Source organism: Ochotona princeps, chromosome 12 (assembly GCF_030435755.1).
Source record: "Ochotona princeps isolate mOchPri1 chromosome 12, mOchPri1.hap1, whole genome shotgun sequence".
NCBI classification, from domain to species: Eukaryota; Metazoa; Chordata; class Mammalia; order Lagomorpha; family Ochotonidae; genus Ochotona; species Ochotona princeps.
This window is the reverse complement of record NC_080843.1, coordinates 55968538-55988055: the sequence shown is the minus strand read 5'-3', so window position 1 is coordinate 55988055 and position 19518 is coordinate 55968538. Positions and strand designations below refer to the sequence as shown.

The 19518-nt window shown below is 35.3% G+C and overlaps 1 protein-coding gene across 8 annotated transcripts in view; it reads left to right on the top strand.

Annotated features, from left to right (window-relative positions):
* Positions 1–19518, top strand: part of NBEA (neurobeachin) — a 582506-nt gene that overhangs the window by 254609 nt on the left and 308379 nt on the right. For all 8 annotated transcript variants that reach the window (XM_058670864.1, XM_058670863.1, XM_058670859.1 and 5 more), the window contains one exon: positions 9794–9858. In XM_058670864.1, coding sequence (XP_058526847.1) covers positions 9794–9858 — 65 coding nt within the window. The remainder of the gene's footprint in view (positions 1–9793; positions 9859–19518) is intronic.

The window sequence follows — 19518 nt, the reverse complement described above, 5'->3', positions numbered from 1 at the left end:
CACCCCTGTTTTTCCTCTGTGCAAAATTTTTTTTTACTTTAGCTTATGCATGTGTTAATTTTTCCAATTTACATGAAAATGTTACAGTACCCTTAGTGGCAGTTAATGATAAGTAAAAGTTATGGATACAGAAATATAAAATTAATTCTGCTGTTCTCAGTTTACTTTCCCATTGTAAACTGTAATATTTTCCATATTTTAAAAAATTATGATGGATTGGCTGTCTTAAAAACATCAAATTGGTTTATTGAGTTGTATACAAAGAAGAAAGAATGAGGAATGTGCATTGAGCTGGCATAGATGAGGAGAAACTGATGGGAGAAAAGAAATTATGTCCTTGGACTGAGATTTCTACTAGGTCATCTAACTAACATAAAGTGATTGTGAGGAGAACATAGGGATTTCATTGTCATCCTTCTGGAACTTATTTGTCTTCAAAGTGTTTAGTTTCAAAGGGTCTTTAACATGAGATCCAATTCCCTGGAAAAGTCCTTCATCTTGAGGAAATTTTATGCATCCATGCAGAAGAGTTAAGGATTTGTGACACAGCTATTTAAAGGCTTGGCGGCTCTCTGCAGGTTTTAAATGTGAAGCTTAATGTTTCCCCAGGAAGATAAATTTTTTTATGTCCATAGTTAATATACTTAATTTACACCCTTTCTTACGTTTGATCATTTTCTTTTGTAGCAGAATGAGTTGTATGTGTATGCGTGTGTATTTTCACAGATGGCAAAAGACTTTCAGAAATGACTTGTAAGATGTTAAATACACTTGTTTTCACATCATTGCCAAGCACTTATCCTTGGCGACATTATAGTAGTCAAATTATTATTCTCTCCTTGCTTATATTCTCATGTATGCCAGACTTGGTATGTTCTGTTAGGATTATCCATTCTATGAGCATTTTAGGAGGTCTCATTACCTAACTTTTGGCGCCAAATCTCTGTAATAACAAGAGGTAAAATATATGTTAATTGTTGCTTACTCAATAGATTGCTGAAACATCTTTATTGAGTATTGCATTGATCATGCTAGAGCAGGTATTAAATTAAAATCATACTAATATCAGTCCTGGTGTGGCCTAGCGGCTGAAGTCCTCGCCTTGCACAAGTGGGGATCCCATATGGACACGGGTTTGTGTCCCAGCTGCCCCACTTCCCATCCAAATCCCTGCTTGCAGTACGGGAAGGCACTCAAGAACAGCCCCAAACCTTGGGAACCTTCAGCCACTTGGGAGACCTGGAGGAAGTTCCTGGCTCCTGGGTTCAGACTGGCTCAGATCCGGCCATTGCAGCCACTTGGAGAGTGAATCAGTTGACGAAAGATCTTCCTTTCTGTCTTTCCTCCTCTCTGTGTGCCTGACTTACCAATAAAAAGAAACAGATAAATCTTTAAAGAAAACCACATAAATCTTTATGATAAATCTATATGATAATTAAGACAAAGGAGTTTACAAGTTTCTGATAAATATCACAATAAAATTTATAGTCAAGTTACATAAACCTGGGTTCTTAATGAAGACTACCCATTATGTATCTATATGGGAATAAGTAAAGGCAAATGTTGTATACATCGATTTTTTTTTCTGAACAACTACCAATCCTTATTGTTTTTAACTGTCTGAAAGATATCGTAACACTGGCTTTTATAAGGATCCTAACGATATCTGCGTTAACTATTAGCTGTTGTAAAGCCTTCTAATAGATCTAGTCATACGGATTCATCCACTCAGATGAACAATTTAAGACCACAGGTGTCTCCTCTGAATATCTTCATATATCCCGAATGGCCAGCTGACATACATGAAAAGATACCTGAGAAGGTATTTTTTCATGTGACAGAAACCCTACTCAAAAAAGATTGTGTGCCCAACTGTACCTATTTTCACCCAACATCTGTGGCTATTGCCCATTAATATGTCTATGCTCAGGCAGAGGCAAGTCTGTCGTGAAAGCAATGAAGTCTTCCACAGAAAGTGAGAGAGCATAAACAGGACGTTAGGAATCACACTGAGGTTCCACTTCTGGGAATTTCCACCCATCCCCCTTTCCTTAGTATAAAAAGTCAAGAAGTCAACAAACAAAAATACAGCACACAGTCAAGAAGCTAACAAAGACAGAAAACACATCATGCAATTAGTTAAGTACGTAAGACCTCGATTTAACAGAATATTGTATTATTGTAAATTTTTTTTAAAGATTTATTCATTTTATTACAGCCAGATATACGGAGAGGAGGAGAGACAGAGAGGAAGATCTTCCGTCCGATGATTCACTCCCCAAGTGAGCCGCAATGGGCCAATGCTCGCTGGTCCGAAGCCGGGAACCTGGAACCTCCTCCGGGTCTCCCACGCGGGTGCAGTGTCCCAATGCATTGGGCCATCCCCAACTGCCTTCCCAGGCCACAAGCAGGGAGCTGGATGGGAAGTGGAGCTGCCGGGATCAGAACCGGCGCCCATATGGGATCCCGGGGCATTCAAGGCGAGGACTTTAGCCGCTAGGCCATGCGCTGCTGGGCCCTATTGTAAATTTTTTTAGTGTGGATCTATACTGACTACCATTACTATTAGAGTATGAAGGAATAAAATAAGCTATGTAACACACTTTACTGGTTATAGTTTCATGAAACTATATTCATATCTATATAAAATCTGAATACAATACATCAATATATAATAGTATTGATTTTCTCTGGCAAGGTGTTACTTGGGATTTTTATCCTTTTCACCTTACAAATGAAGAGACAGCTTTCTAATGCTTCCTTAAATACTAAAAGCTACTGCAAACCTTGAGAAATGAAATGAGGCGACACAGTCCAATCATCGTCGAAGTGATCAGGAAAATGATCTTGGGCAGTAAGCCGTCCTTTACCCTCATTTGGCATGTGGGACAAGCCTGTCATGAGCATTGCATTATCATTGAACATATACAGGGGTTATATTGTCTACTTACAGACGAAGCCAGTCTGGAAGGGAAAGTATTAAATGTGATGGGAAATTTTCATTTTTATTTCATAAATTATGTTACGATTGTGTTTATAGTGATAGGTTGAGTACATATATTCCTGAATAATCACATCTAGGTAATTAACATAAACATCACCTCACATATTTAGCATTTTTAATTTGGGAACAATTCATACCCACTTACACTGTTTCTAAAGAATACCAGGGGGTCTTCAAGAAAGTTTATGGAAAGTGTATATTGTGAAAGCATCATGCATGGATTTCTATTCTTGTACCAAATAAATTTATCTTTTAATTCATTGTCTTTTAACTTTTCAAAGTATTCTCATAAAGCGTGTTTTTATACATAATCACCATGTTCTACAATAGCTCTCTTGAATTTATTCTTTTTCTATTCATCTGAGATTTTGTATCCTTTGACCATTGTGTCTCTAATTTCCCTCTCCTAAACCACCTAGCACCAGCCTCTGCAAAACCACATTCTCTACTTGGATTTTCAGTTCTATACACTTTTCAGTTTATTATAGCATTTCACACTTGCCGTGATACTACCAAGTACTACATAAAGGTTAGGGATTGGCAATTAGCCTAGAGTAGAAATTAAGGCAATGGCTGAGATGCCTTGATTCCATGTTGATGAGCCTGAAATCAATTAGTTCCATTCCCAATTCCAGGTTCTTGCTAATGTGCACCCTGGGAGGCGGCAGGTGATTTATTGATTTCTTGGCTCCTGGCTTCTTTGTTTCTTTCTCTCTTTTCATCTCTGTGGAGGGAGGGAGGGAGGGAGAGAGAGAGAGAGAGAGAGAGAGAGAGAGAGAGAAACCTGCCTACAATAACTGATCCTGAACCAGTTGAAGGCAGGAGCCCAAAATTCCATCTTGGTCTTCTATGTGAATGGCAGCAGCGTATATATTTGCACAATTTTCCTCTGCTTTACCAGGGTCATTAGCAGGGAACTAAATTACCGGCAGAGGAACCAAGCAGCTGGACAGCTGGAACTCAAGCCAGCTATATTGTATGCCAGCATTTTGGATGGTGATTTAATCCCCCACACCAAACAGCAGTTCTTAACTCTCAGACTTAAAAAGAAAGAAGAAGAAGGAGGAAAAATTGCTTTTTTCAGTGTTTTCTAATATAATTATATTACAGATTTGGAATGCATTGATATTCCTTGTGAATATCATTTGTAGTTTAACTATCTACCTTTTTCTCCCTGGACAACTTATTTTTTCTGCTGAAGTTTATTGCCTCTTTACTCCAAGGTGTTTCCTATATTTTCTATATGCCTATCAATACATTTCCCCAAGCCTTTCCAACAGCACTAAAACTAAAACAGTACATCAAGTACACTCACAATGTCTGTTAAATGTTTTGATAATTCCATGCACCAGCTTGTGAATAATTCCCATTTCTTCTTAGATCTGTGTCTGCCTCTTTCTCAATGTCTTTTCTTGAAGATATTTAGAGTTGGTTCTATGTATTTTTCTGTTTCTTTTTTAGCAGTTGATAGGTTTGCTGTCACCATTTATGCTTGTGGGTTGATCAGATGACTTTCCATGGCCGGTTTGTTAAGAGGAGGATTGACATCATATGTGCTTTTTGGGCAGTTGCTACAGGAGCCAGTGCATACTCAAACCCATTCTCTTTATCTCTGTCCTGGTTCCCACAATGTTCCAAGAATGCCTGTCATCTCAGCCTGCCTCCTAGAATCTAGTTGCTCATGTTGTAGTATAGAATAGAGGCATTGCACTTAGAACTTGAGCAGGAAGGAAACCAGCATAGCCTTTTATAATGTTGCATATCTTCCCTCATTTTTGCAGAGCGCAAACTTTAGGTATTTTCTTAATGAGAACCAATGAAAAATGTCTTATGTATGTATGAAAAAAAGATTGCTCTTATCTCCATGCTTTTCTGGTTAATGTCACCGTTTATGTCTTCCAAATGTTATGCACCTCCTGTTTCTGAAGGCATTGGTTGTTTCTTTCTTCCAGCTTTACTAATGGAAAGTCTTTGCATGAACTTTTTTTTTTCTTAACTTGATCCCTTAATGCTGATGTCCTATAATTTTATGATGATATATTCTGCTGTGGACTTTATACATTTAGTCTATGGAAACTAATTTCATTAATAATTTCCTGCTTTCCATGTTTCCTATTCTTTTCTAAAAACTCCTACTTGGTGAATGTTGGCCTTTCAAAGAAACATCATTCAATTTTATCTGTAGCTTTTATACATCTCTTTTTGTCCTTCTTTCTGAAAGTTATTTTCATCTTTTCATTATGCCTTTTCAAACTGTCTATTCTATCTTCATATGTATCATATATATCTTATATATGCATGTTCTATTACTACAATTTGTCTACTCTTACTTAGTTTTTGAGTACCATTCTTTTCTGCCCTCTCCCACCTCCTGTGTGGTAGGCCCTACTTTTTCTGCAGTATAATTTTAATAGTTTCATTATCCATGATCAACTGTCGTTTGAAAATACCAAATTACATAAATAAACAGTTCACAGTTTTAAATTGTAGCTCTGTCCGTCCGGGGGCATCACTTTGTCCAGTGTATATACTCTGTATGTACTGCTTGCCAGTTATTCCCTTAGTAGCTGTCTCTCTTCTGGGTCTGTTGACATTTTTTTTCAGGTACCCCTTTGTCAAGAGACTGCTTTAATATAATTTTTATTACAGCAAATGCTGTAATTGTTCTGTTTTTAGTATTAGTTATTGTGTGAATCTTTTTCCTGACTTATAAATAGCATATGTGTGTCTGTGTTTATTAAAAAAATATAGTAGTGTATAAAGACAGTATTATCCACAGTTTCAATCATCCACTTGGATGCTGGAACCTATTTCCTGAGGATAAGATGTTGCAAGGGAGGGGGACTGTACTGTTGATTTGCTCTTTGTTGTCCATGTCTGAGAGCCAACAAGACTCTAAGTAATAAATTTGGAAGCAACAATTTCCAGTTAAAGAATCTTACATCTTGGTGTTTTCCTAAGCCAGTGTGTATATTAAGAGTGTTATAATATTCCTGCTCCTGTTCTTATATTTTGGAAGAATTTTTCCATTGCTTTTAATGCTTTGTTTCCTAATCTTAGAAACATAACTGCTTCCCATAATTTTACTTAGATATTTTGTTGATCTTCTGCTATTATTTGTAGAGACTTTTGCCTAATGCTTTCATTAATTGATATTCCTATGTAAACAGTTCCAAGTTGCACATTCCTTTTTGATGTATTATCATTATCCTAAATGTAGTGAGTAAAAACTAAGGACAAAATTGTTTATGATTATCTCCAAATATGTCCCCTTTTTTCATATTTTCAAAATGATTTAACTATTCTCCCAATAAGCCGTTAAAGAGTTAAATAACTTACTCTATTCTACTCTTCCATTTCAACTCTTAAATCAAAAATTGTATCTAATCGTGGAGGATCTTCTTTATAATGTCTCTCATTTTCCACTTCTTTATTGAAAATGTTAATTTAGCCTGTTGCGGCCATTTAGGGCATGAATCAGTGATTGGAGGCTTTCTCTTGTTTCTCCTTCTCTGTACTCTGCCTTTCAAATAAAAATATGTAGATATTTTTAAAAATGCTAATTTAGCTTTCTGTCATCTCTCTTCTGAAAGCCAAACAAAAGTCTTACTATCTCTTGCTAAAAATAGCAAATTACATTCTCTTAATGTGTTTTCAAATTAATTTATGATGGGGAGACAAGGAGAACTCCCATCTACTGGTTTACTCCTTGAATGCTTGCCTCTGCCAGTGCTGGGCAGCTGCCAAATCTAGGGGCTAGGAACACAATCTGTGTCTCCTATGTGCATCTAATGTCAGAATCTAATATCATCACAACAACAGCCTGGATTCCTCAGCAATCCTCAGAAACAGAAGAACAGTAAACTTCCTTAGGGACTCAGGAGATGAGCGTTCTCTGTTTCTTACTTAGTTCCAACTTTGGCTCCCCACCCTCTCTTGCAATGACCACCAGGATCGCTCCGGAGCCCCCAAAATTAGATCAGATAGACAGACAGAGACCAATAAGAAAAGCCTAGAACAGACAGGAAAAAGTCAGCTTGGACTGCCATATACCTTACTAGGTAGGACACAAAGATTAGTTACTCCTCAGTAGGGTACTGAAGATTTCTCTGCCCACCCCTCCTAAAACTGTTCTGTTCCTCAATCGTTAACATATGGCCTGTATGGGCTATCCTAAAATTCATGAAGTGCAGTAAAAATCACGCTTGAATAGTATAAGCTGCGAAATATAAAAATGAAAATAGACACGAGACAGCTGAATAGTACCCTATAACCATTTTAAGGTGTATAGTAGCCGATTGTGTATAAACTAAAATTGAGATGTCAATGAAGTAGTTATAGGATGTGGTTAAGAATTTGCATTTTCTAACATATTGGTCACTCAATACCATGTCAGTTAACTTTTTGATGTTGTCAATTTTCATGTTTCTTCCTGTTGTTGAAGTTGTGTAGTGACATCTCATTGGAGGAGATGATACTCTGCCAGCTCTACACTCAGACCAGAGATGGTCTCCCAATGAAACTTGAATTTATCTGGACAATAAGATGCTGGATTCTCTGCATGATCTGTGCCCACAATGAATTATGACTAGTTATGAACTGTACTGCTGCAACAATATGGAGGAATTCAATATGGGGGGAGGATTGGGGATGTGTTGCGGGAATCCCAGAGCCTATGAAACTGTGTCAGAAAGTGAACTAATAGTAATAATAAAGGGAAGGGAATCCAATGATTTGAGCCTCCCAGAGAGTGTACCAGCAAAAGGCTGTGTTCAGGAAGCAGAGCTGGCAGTTGAACCCAGGCACTCTGATATCAGACAGAAGATTATTAACTGCTAAGTTAAGCACATTATATGACACATTACTCTTCCTATAATCTAAATACTTCAATGAAATCTGTAGCTATACACTATCATTGCTTTTCTCATCCTCTAAAATCTTATATCCTTAGTTTAGCTGAAAATTGTTCCTATTGTTGCTCTATGGGAGTTTGTAAATTTGTATCTTATATGCAAAATTCAGATTGCAGAGATTATTAGTTTGATTAGAATGTACATTTCAATACATTTTCCTCTATAGTCTTTTATTATTATTACTATTATTAATTTTTCATGATATGGTCCCATAGGCACAGGGAGTTCCTCCTTCACCGTTTCATTCCACCCCCGCTGGTTTTACCCCATATTGTAACAGTGTAGTCCTTCAGCAGCAGTCACAGTTCAACATTCTGCTAAGTGTATCATGGGATTGATACCAAACCATGATGGTCATGATATATTTAACAGTTTAGAAAAAGTGTACTTTGGTATGCATGTGCAATATCTAGCATATGAAAATGCTTATTGAAAATTCTATTTTACTACAAAGTGTTAGTTGAAAAGATTATCATATAGAAAATCACGTTTAAGAAACTGTAAGAATTTATTCTTCAGAAATGCATTGTTATTCTTACAATGAGTTAGCTTTTTTGTTAACATCACAGTATATTCCAAGAATTTGAGACATATATATATTTTGGGGGCATCTTAATTTGCAATAAATGCATAAAAACACTTAGATGATAGGTGTATCTAGGAGATTGATAGGAATTCAGTTTATTGAATTGTATGGAAAAGATTGCCCTGTAATTTTTTGACAGAAATTATTTAAAAGCTCAAAAAAATTCTGTAAAATGAAACAGCCATCTTATGTTTGGATACAATTGTAGAAGTTGTGTTGGTTACAAACTAGGGATACTTTTTTGGCCTTGGACCAACATACTTCCTTTTTTTTAAGTGGTTTATTCTCTCTCATTGGGAATTGAATCTTCATGATTTGATCTGTTATCGTTTACATGTTTACTTCGACTGGAGCCTATTTACACAGAGAAATGCCTACTTTGGGGACTACATCTGTTTTTAGCAAATGCTAAATTGCTAAACAAATAAGCAAATAGAAAATCCTTTTAATTTATCTGTACTTTGCTTTAGGTATCTTCCTTACAAATTTCAAATGAATTTACTTGTGGCCTTGTTTACCCGTAGCTTTAAAAGTTTGTAATGCATATACATTTCCTTGGTATCTGTGGGAGTTTTGTTCAAGGACTTCCAAGGATGCCAGTATCTGTGGATTGTCAAGACCGCTATAGGAAATGGCATAGCATTTGCATATCACCTGCATATTCTCATACTTACTTTAAATCTCTGGAATACTTGTCATAACTAGGACAATACCTACACAATACGTTTTTGTATGTAGATTCAGCATAGTACTCTTGTAGTGTTGCAAATCTCTCTGTTTGAACATTTCTGGGATTTTTTCCCTTTGAATGTTTTTGATCCATGGTTGGTTAAACATGCGTATACAGAACATATAGAACTGGAGAACAAATTATACAATAACATTTTGTTTGTAAACTAATCTGAACATTTAGTTTAGTGAATTATTTTCATTTGAAGATCTCAATAGAAGTCTCGGTATTAGGAACTGGGGACTGATCTGTCCAGGAGATCTCTGTCCTTTTGTGCATTTGTTTTCTTTTGGAGAACTCTTCGCTGAGCACTCTCTGTTCCTATTATCTTCCTTTCCGTCTCAGTCTACAATAAACCTGAAATATTCTGGAATTTCAAAGCATCTTCTGAATTGATGCAGTGATACTATTTAGCACTTTTCTTTTTTTACAAAAGAACATTTGTGATAAGCTCTTATAAAAGCATTGAGACAAGATACTGTGGAAGTTATTAATAACATCAACATGATTCTTAAGCCAGATGTTACTTTCATTTACATTTCTTACATTTCTCCCTTTAGGAATGGCAAAATTCTATTCAGAAGAATGCAGGACTTGCATTTATTGAGCTCATCAATGAAGGAAGGTAATTAATTTTACAATTTTTGGACAACTAGTCAGCATACATTTGATTCCACTGGGCAAATGCTCTTTTCTGCCATCTGTACCAAAAATGTGTAAGAAAATATGTTGAGGTTAAGTAATTTATCACATAGGTACTTCAGTGTAAATGAATACAGTTTAAAGTGGTGTTTTTTTTTTTAGAAAAGCTCATGTTTTAAAAAGGGAAAAACTACATAAGATTTTTTGCTGTGATTTGAGTGTCCTCACACTGCGCAGTGAAGTTGCTTTACACAGATCGAGAGAGCACCGTGTGTAATCCCATCTGCCACTCCATCTGCTTTCAGAGCAGTGCTCAGTGTTTGCCCCCTCATCCTCCCATCGTCCATGTGAAACCGTCTCATTAGACTGGGTCCAGCTGAAAACATGAAAGATATTAGACATAGCAAGCACAATGGTCTTGGTAGGAATTTGTATATCCCTTTGTAAAAATGATGCTGTAAGTAAAATTATGCTTAAACCTATTAATGCATGGTTCATATTTTCATAATTAGTTGACTGATTTTTGCAATACTTTAAGAAGTGGCTCTATTAAGAGCAGTGTAGCTGTCGGCAGGTGACATATATATAGCTTCCATCAGCCAACACCTACCTACATCCTCACACAACTTCATTTCTTTTATTTTTCATGGCACTTCAAATGGTTTATGAAACTGTAAGTTAAAAATGTGTATTTTGTTGCAAAATATTGAAACCCATGTATAATTTTTCATGTTTATATTACACAGACTTTTTAAAAATCCATCTGTGCATGGATTTAAACAATTTTTGCAAACATTAACATATATTTTCTAACTTTTAAAATTTATATAATGAGAACAAATTTCATGTATTTCATATATACAGTGTTAAAGCATAATGCTACTTCCTGCTCTACCCTCCCCATTCCCTCCCACCCTCTTTTCTCCTTCCTCCTTCTTCTCTTATTTTTCTTTTAATTTTTACAATGACATACTTTTATTTTATCTTAAAAGCACAAGCTTAGCACTCCACTAATAAAGAATTCAACAAGAAAGAAGAAGTAAAACTGCTGTTCCTCAAGGGTATAGATAAGAGCTGTAATTAATCATCAGATCTCAATTCCATTTTCCACAAACTTTTTAAAGTACACTCATAGTATATTCTTTAAAAACTAATAACAGCATTTGCCATACTATTTATGTCTGATTGAAACCAGATTTAGTTACATTGATAAGCAAATGATGCTTACTGCATTTAATTTTATCTTCTGCTTTCAAGGGGACTTTCATGAAAAACGCTTCATGAAAATGTTATATATATACACACATATGTATATGTATGCATATGTATATATATACATCTGTATATATCTATATATATAACTTCTTAAATGGATATGTAGATGTATATTTATTTGAAGTGCAGAGTTACAATGATAAATAGGGGGAAAGAAAGAGAAAAAGAGAGATCATTCACTGGCTGATTAATTCTCCAAAAGGTGGCCGTGGCCAGTACTGGGTCGTACTGAATTCAGGACCCGAGCTTCATCCAGGTCTCCCATATGAATGCCAAGACTCAAGTACTTCCATCTTCCTCCACTTTTTCCAAGTGTGTTACCAAGGAGCTGGATAGGAAGTAGAGCACCTTGGACATTATCTGATGCTCATGTTCCAGTCAGCAGTTTAACCCCACTATGTCACAACACTATCCCAGAAACACCACCTTTTAAACAATTTTAATGTAGCCTAATAATATTCCAAGAAATAGCCTGTTTCTTTAGAATATTTTATCATATTATATATTTGTCATATTAATATGTTATGCCCTAATCACTTTTGCTGCAATGCAGGACTGAAATTTAAAATAAATCCTACATTTACTATAATAAAAGAATATAGAAAAATATCAATTTTCTTAGATAGCATATTCATGTTTATGCTTCTGTAACAAATGCTATAACATTCACTTTTTACAAAATCTGAAAGTTGTGATACTCCTTTTAGACAAAAATATGGGAAAACTAATTGCTAAAGCTAATCACTGTTACATCAATTTCACAAATAAGTCATAGTTCATATGCATATTTATTTGGTTATTTATTTCATATGCATATTTATTTGGTTATTTATTTCTGTTGTTAAGACAATTATCCTACCAAAAGTAAATCTCCTATTGGGTAACCAAATTGATTTCTTTAATAGTTGATTTTTTAATACTGGGAAAAATAGAACAAGGATGGAAAAATGTTAATAGTACAGGTTTTAAGATTCTATATTGTATTATTATTCAATATAAAATTTTAGAAGTTTGCTTTGTGTTAAGAAATCAGTTATAAATGCAGTGAATACGGTATTATACAAGTTTGTATGAAAATAACAGAAATGCTCTTCATAATATGCTGAGTACCATTGTAAATTTATGTTTCTATTACTCATGATAATTGTTCTTTCAAGAAAAAGCTGATTTTGGAATAAAAATTCAACAATAATATATATAAGAACAAACCATGATTCAGTGTGTGCTTAGCACCTACTATATACTGAATACCATTATAGAGCTAGGAGTTCTGAAGTGAACAAGATGGACAGCTTTCTGAATATTTTAGTAAAATCAAGCATCAGACCAAAAAATAAAATAATAGAGAATGCTAGGGTGGGCAGGGGGGTTTTTTGTTTTTTGTTTGTTTGTTTGTTTGTTTGTTTTTTGTTTTTTGTTCGGCCATGGTGGCATAGCAAGCTAATCCTCCGACTGTAAGCACTCGTATCCCATATGGACACCAGTTGGAGTCCCGGTGGCTCTGCTTCTGATCCAGCTCCCTACTTATGACTTGGGAAGAAAGAGGATGGCTCAGGTCCTTGGGACCCTGCACCCATATGGGAGACCAGAGAAATGTCTTTTTTCTCAACTTCAGATCAGTTCAGCTCTGGCTGTTTGCAGACATTTCAGCAGTGAAACAGCAGATGGAAGATCTTTGTCTCTGTCTCTCCTTCTCTCTCTGTAAATCTGCCTTTCAAATAAACATACATAAAGCCTTTAAAAAGAAAAGAATGCTATGGTAAGAGCAATATGGGTGATTATACAATCAAGTGGGAAGGCACTTAGCCTTTTCCAAACAGTTACATGCTCCTGGGAGTAGTTATCAGGGTGTTCATAATTATAAGTACTAAAGGAAAAATATTTATTTTACACCTTGAACTTGATTAGGAAATAGCAAGGTGAAAAGCAAAAGTACAGGAATAAAATTTCAAGCAGAAGGAACCATACAGTGCAAAAGCTTGGAGACAAGAGATCACAGTTATATTGTTGAAAAGCTGTCATCAGTCGGCCAGTGCGTATTTAAGTGCATGTTGTGTGCCAGTCTTAGAGAGGCAAGGGCCATCCCCTCATGGCGAAGGCTTTGACAACGGGCATGCCAAGAAGGGGAGTAGAAGCTGCACTTAAGAGTATTGATGAGTAACTGAAGCAGTTTAGGTGCAGTTTGCAGGACAGCGAGCAGACTTCAGGGGCTTGGAGCTTGAAAGAGGCCCCTGATGTTGGGGTTGAGTAATCCTGTTGAAGAACATGATGTCATGGAGTTAATCACAGTGACTGGAAAAAATGAACAGTTTCGAAGGATCTTTTGAAAATAATATGAGCAGGAGTGCTGATGAAAGAGGGGAAAAAAGAAATCAAGGCTAACTCGATTTCTGTCTTCAGTAACTGATGATTTGTGTTAGGTAAAATTTCACTTTGCGGGAACAATGAGGGACGCATGTAAGGGTTCAGGGGCAGATGTTTTCATTTTTGGTTACACTGAATTTATTATATATGAAATATCCAAAAGGAGCTGTCATACAAGCATCAGGCCTTTTGGATTTTGAGCTCTTCAAAGAGAGATCTGGAGTGGAAATTTAGGTACTCTGGCATGTACAGGGTAAATTGTGCAGTCATACTTATATGTTATGCTCAGGGAGAATGGGGAGAGTGGTGACCCATAGCCAAGCCTTCAGTGCTGTTTCTTGGTAATTCCGCCTCCCCTTCACCCTTCACCTTCACATAATTGTGTTTCTCTCTCTCTCTCTCTCTCTCTCTCTCTCTCTCTCTCTCCTTAAAGGAATCAGCTTAAGTGTCACATGAGGTTTACATTATCTTTTTACTTTTTCACAACTCCCAATATAAAGCATTTTCCTTAAAAACTTTCATCTTATCCTCTGTTGTACTTGATGCTGAATTCCTTAGTTTTGTATTTCTTGAAGGAACTAAGAATGATTAGTGGAAAGGAATGATCAACAAGAGGATTTCCAAGTTAGGATTAAAGGCCCTACTGGATTTATTCACAAGAGGATCATGATCCCCTCACCTAACCGCAGTGGTGACTACTTATATGCTAATGATGTGTGGGTAGCCTTGAGCACTAACGGAGCTTATCATCTAGCAGGGATGGGGTCCAATGATGTAATTGCAGATATGACAGAATGTATCAGTGGGCAAGATGAGTGTGCTGTGGCAACAGATAATTAAAGGACTGATTTTTTGAAAAAAAAAAAAAAAAGGTGATTGACCAAGAATCACAGCAGAAAGGAGATTGGCCTTTGGTCTCAGGCTTTTATTTCTTCTTCTACTTTAGTACAAACCATCTCTTCACTGAGCAGCAGCACCTTCTTCTCCCTAACACAGAAGAGGTGCTTTCCTAGGTGTTAACTCCTGTTATCCCTCATTTATGTAGCAGTAATTTAAATGACTGTGTATTTGTGTTGTGCTTCTTGGCTATTTCCACAGTGCCTGGTGTAACATGTGCCGTATGATGTGTACCATACATATGCACATATACATATTACATATATATTATATTTAATATATCATAGTTATATAGTATATATCATTATATTATATATGTGTTGTGTCTACATAATTTGACCTGGATTCTAATACCAGTTCTCCTTATAAACAGATGAAATCTGGGCATGTAATACAAGCTGTCTCACGCTGTAGACTTATGTGGCCCCTTTGCTGCCCAATTTCTCTGAAGGTTCAACATACATTGTTCCATATTTATTTGAGACTGCTGCAAAATAGTCACTTTAAATATTTCAGCTACTGTATTTATCAAGTGTTTAGGCCCACATTAACTTTGAGTGACTTCTTTCAATTTATAGCTTTCACAAATTGAATTTTGAGCTCTAACTTGAAAAAGTGGTGTATTTAAATATTTGTGATACAATAAAGACGTATCACTCTATCTGGAAACCATTGATGCCTACTGTGTGCTAAGCACAAATTAAATGCTTTCTGCAGGCCTTTATCCTGTTTACAATGACTGTAATTTTTTCTTAAATTTTTCAGTTTAGAATCTATTATTTTTTTTAAAAAAGAACACTTCCTGTGGTTGTTGAAATATCAGTCTTTAATTTGTCCTTGTGGGAATAAAGATAAAAATCTTTAAGTGGAAATTGTTATGAATGTTTATCCTGCTTAATAGTTACACTTGTGAACAGAATTCATCAATCATAGCTTGCAAAAGCAATTGTGCAGTTGTCTACAATTAACAGGACAAAAACAGTTGATGAATGTGCGGTTGAATTAAAATACTCCTCAGGACAGGCTGAAATTATAAACTGGATCATTTAAAGGAATCTAACAAAGGATCTTTATAATTAAAACAAAGCAAGGTTAATGGGATGTAAAATTGCCTATAATATCTTGGCAATAATAATTTAAATTTAAGTGATTAAAATATGAATTGAAGAATGAGGAAAATGAGGAAGAGTTCTTTCTTTAAAGTATAGAATTTGACTGTTCTTTTTTAAGCAAATTAATCATTTGCCTAAAGTGATTCTCTATCATAATGTAAAATATAATTAATGAATATATTCACCATAAAAAGGTCACAGTGAACTCGTTTCCAGAAGTCTATGTGCACTTTGGGGGACATATTTAAACCATAGATCTTTTTGAATTGCTTTTATAACTATGTTTAGAATACATCTACATATGCATTTGTGTTGAGGGTTTTTCTCTTCTAAGAAAAACTTTTAACTACATTTTCTTTAAAATATTATAATTTTAATTTTGATGAGGGTTAGGTAATATTTCAATAACGTTTATATTCATTGTATTAAAAAACAGAAAGCTAACAATTGGGAAAGATATATTCTTGGTCTGTTAATTTCTCTTTGTAGAAGATTTATTTGTTTCAAAAGCAAAAGAACAAAGAAAAAGAGAGAGAAGTAAAAAGAGAGAGAGACATTCATCTTGCACCCCCGGGGTCACTTCCTAAATGCAGAAATGGCCAGGATTGGACAAGGCTGAAGCCAGGTCCCAGTAACTCCATCCTGATTTCCCACTTGAGTTACACGTGACCATGGGTTTGCACCATCTTCTGCTGCCTTCTCAGGTGCACAAATAGGAATCTTCATCAGATGTGGAGAATCCAAAAATTGAACCATACGCTAGTGTTGGATGACCATATCACAAACTGTAGTTTAAAAAATGTACCAAAATGCCAGCCCCTGCCATATTCATTTCTGTGCCGCACTTTCCTGTTTTCTTTCTTAAAGACACAGTAAATTTTTTTCTTATTGTAAACAAAATCCAGACATGATATAGCTAATCTGTGTCTTTTCTGTTTCTAATTTGTTAGAGAAATATTTTTTGCTGCCATTAAGATTTTAAAAATCCATATAAAAATGTGTAGTTAGTACTACAACTATACTGAAGTACTAAAAATATGCAGTGCCATTCTGATGCAAGACTCTTGTGGCAACAAAATGTAGCCTAAAGTTAGCTCTGGATTGTGCCTTCCATGTAGAAATGAAGCAAAAAGTGACGGGATGGGCCACAGTAACAGAGTCTTAGGTATATTGCATTGCTACTCCAAAGGTACACGTAAGGTGAAAGTTGGAGGAATGATATGAACAGGCCAGATAAGAATGAAATCATCACCTATACCATAGGTTCTAAGTATAATCCAGAATTGAGAACTTGAAGTAGTGTCTGCACTGGAACACCAAGTAACAGGCTTATCAGTTCCCATATTGGTGATGTGAGAACACAAATTTTTTCTGGGTAGATCAACAGTTCAGAACCCAACGCACCTCTTTTGTAATGTGCCTATAAAAGAGTCAGTCTTGGCTGGATAAGGATTTGGTAAAAGTTCTTTTTAATTAAGAATAGGTATTCTTGAAACTCTTTAACTTACTGATTATAATAATACAAAAAATACATATAAAAAGCCAAACCTGAATTAATGCTATACCAAATTTGTATTTTTGAAATCATTCATGTTCATGACAATCTTTTTCATATATTGCTAAATATATTACAAATGAGGTTGAACTCTCAATAAAAGTGAACTCTCCTAAAAACATACAGATATTCTCACTCATATTTGGCTGAATATCATAGTCCAATCAATAAGAAAAAATGTTAAAATGCCTGAAAAAAGATAAAATTTACCATTATAGGATACAAGATAATATTCAAAGTCAATTATAATAAACTGTAATGAGTTATAATTAGATTTCTGTAATAATAGAAAATATTAGAATTGAAATGAAATAACTGACTATCATTGCATCAGTCTGATTTTGGGTATGTAGGTAAAATATGCAAAAATTTTTACAATAAAAACTATCAGTTATTTCTGTAAGAAATTTAAAAATAAATCAACTAACTCCAGATATGTACTGGATTTATATATCAAGATCCCACGTTGATGAGGCCTTTGTTCTCTCCAAACTGATAGGTCATTCAATATAGAGCAAATGAAACTTTCATATTTTTTTAGCAGCAGTAGACAAACAGACTTTAAAATTTTCATGATAATACAGAGTACCTAAGACAAAAAAAAAAAAGATTGTTGGAGGATTTATATTACTTAATTTTGTTATTTTAAAGCCACAATGATCAAGACAGTGTAGTGTTATAAAAATGGAAAGATTAAAGACAGATTCAGATGTTAAACTCAGTGATTAAATGATAATCCAAATTGGGCAAAATAATTTGAACATGCACTGCATTAAAGAAGAAATATAAACATAGCTAATTGCTATGTTAAAATGTGTTTGATATCATTAGTTATTTTGGAAATTCAGTTTTAAACTGTTTTGGACAACACTGTGTATACCTTCTATGATGGGTGTAAATAAACAGCTTATCAACAACAAGCATCAGTGAGAACATGGAGACAGTGGGGGTGCAAAATGGTTTATTCATTTGAAATCCAGTTTTGTAGTTCTCATGAGTCCCAAATTGAAATGCCTGGTTTGATAACTTGGTCCTGTTACTGATTCCAGCTTCATACCAATGTAGGCCCTGAGAGGCAGCAGTGTGGGTCAACTGATTAAGTCTCCTCTTCTTGTGTGTGAGAGGTAGTACTGTTCTTGAATCACAGCTTTGGCCTCTGGTCTACTCCCAGATGTTGTAGGCATTTGGGCAGTAGATAATGGATGGCAAGCTCTCATGTACTCGATCGCTCTCACTCTCTTTTCTTTCTCACTTAAAAAAAAAAAAAAGATTGGAGAAAGAAGTATTTTTTTTAAATTTGTTGAGAAATACAGAATTTTCCTCTGCTGGTTTATTCTTTGGATGTCCTCAGTAGCTAGGAATGTGCCAGTAGAAGCCAGGAGCCCAGATCATCTTTCAAGTCTCCCATAGGAGTGGCAGGAACTAGAGCTATTGGAACAGTCAACTATTGACTTCCAAGGTTCACCGTAGCAGGAGGCTGGAATTTAAAGGGGCTACGGTGGTATATATATTCCTTTCTGGCATTGTATTATTCTATAGATGCTTGTGCTGTTGTACTTCATATTATCTTGAAATCCTCCAAATTTTCTTAGTATTTTTGATATTTGTTCATCCCTTTTATTAGAAGTTAAATATCACAAATTGGTTTCTTCACTTTGTTCCTGCCATGTGCTTATCTTGAGCTGGTTGTTTTCCACTTACAAGCTTTTTCTCAGACTCTTTTACCCTGTTAGCATTGGCTTTATCTAATGGCCATAAAACTTTTGCATAATCATATGGAATCCTAGAATTTAAGACAGTAGCTTGGCTGTTTGGCCTAGGGTTATCTCCAGAAGGAATCTTCTAACCAATATTTTTGCCAATTAATGTCTAAACCAGTAATAGGACATATGATCCTGGATTGCTATTAGAATTCTCTAGAATAAAAGTAAAGACTGGAATAAAGTAAATAGGTACCTTATCCATTGCTTAGGTAAATACTGGGCTGCTTCAGAAACCCTTGGAAAGTAGAATTAAAGATAAGTTTACTTTGGTGAAAACAAACCAAGTGAGGTCCATGACCATGAGGGATCTTCAAAAATGATCGTGGAGATGCACCTAAATAAGTTTATATTTTGGTTTTATTTTCCAAAAATTTTCTCGTGTGCTTTCAGTGTTGCTTGAAACATGTGTTATATGTGTAAATAAGATTCTGATATAAAATTTCACATATTCTACTTTAGGACATGGCTTGAAAGACACTATTCTAAACTGATACTACAGTATTGAAATCATGTGTCTTAAAACAATCTAAGCCTGTCCTCCGATTCTGAAAGAAATGACTTTTAAATCTGTATTAAAATACAGTATGAGTATTTCTAAATTCTGTGCTAGGACATTAACTTACTGAGGCTGGCTTCTGACATGAAAGATAAATAGATAAACAACCATGACGGGAAAC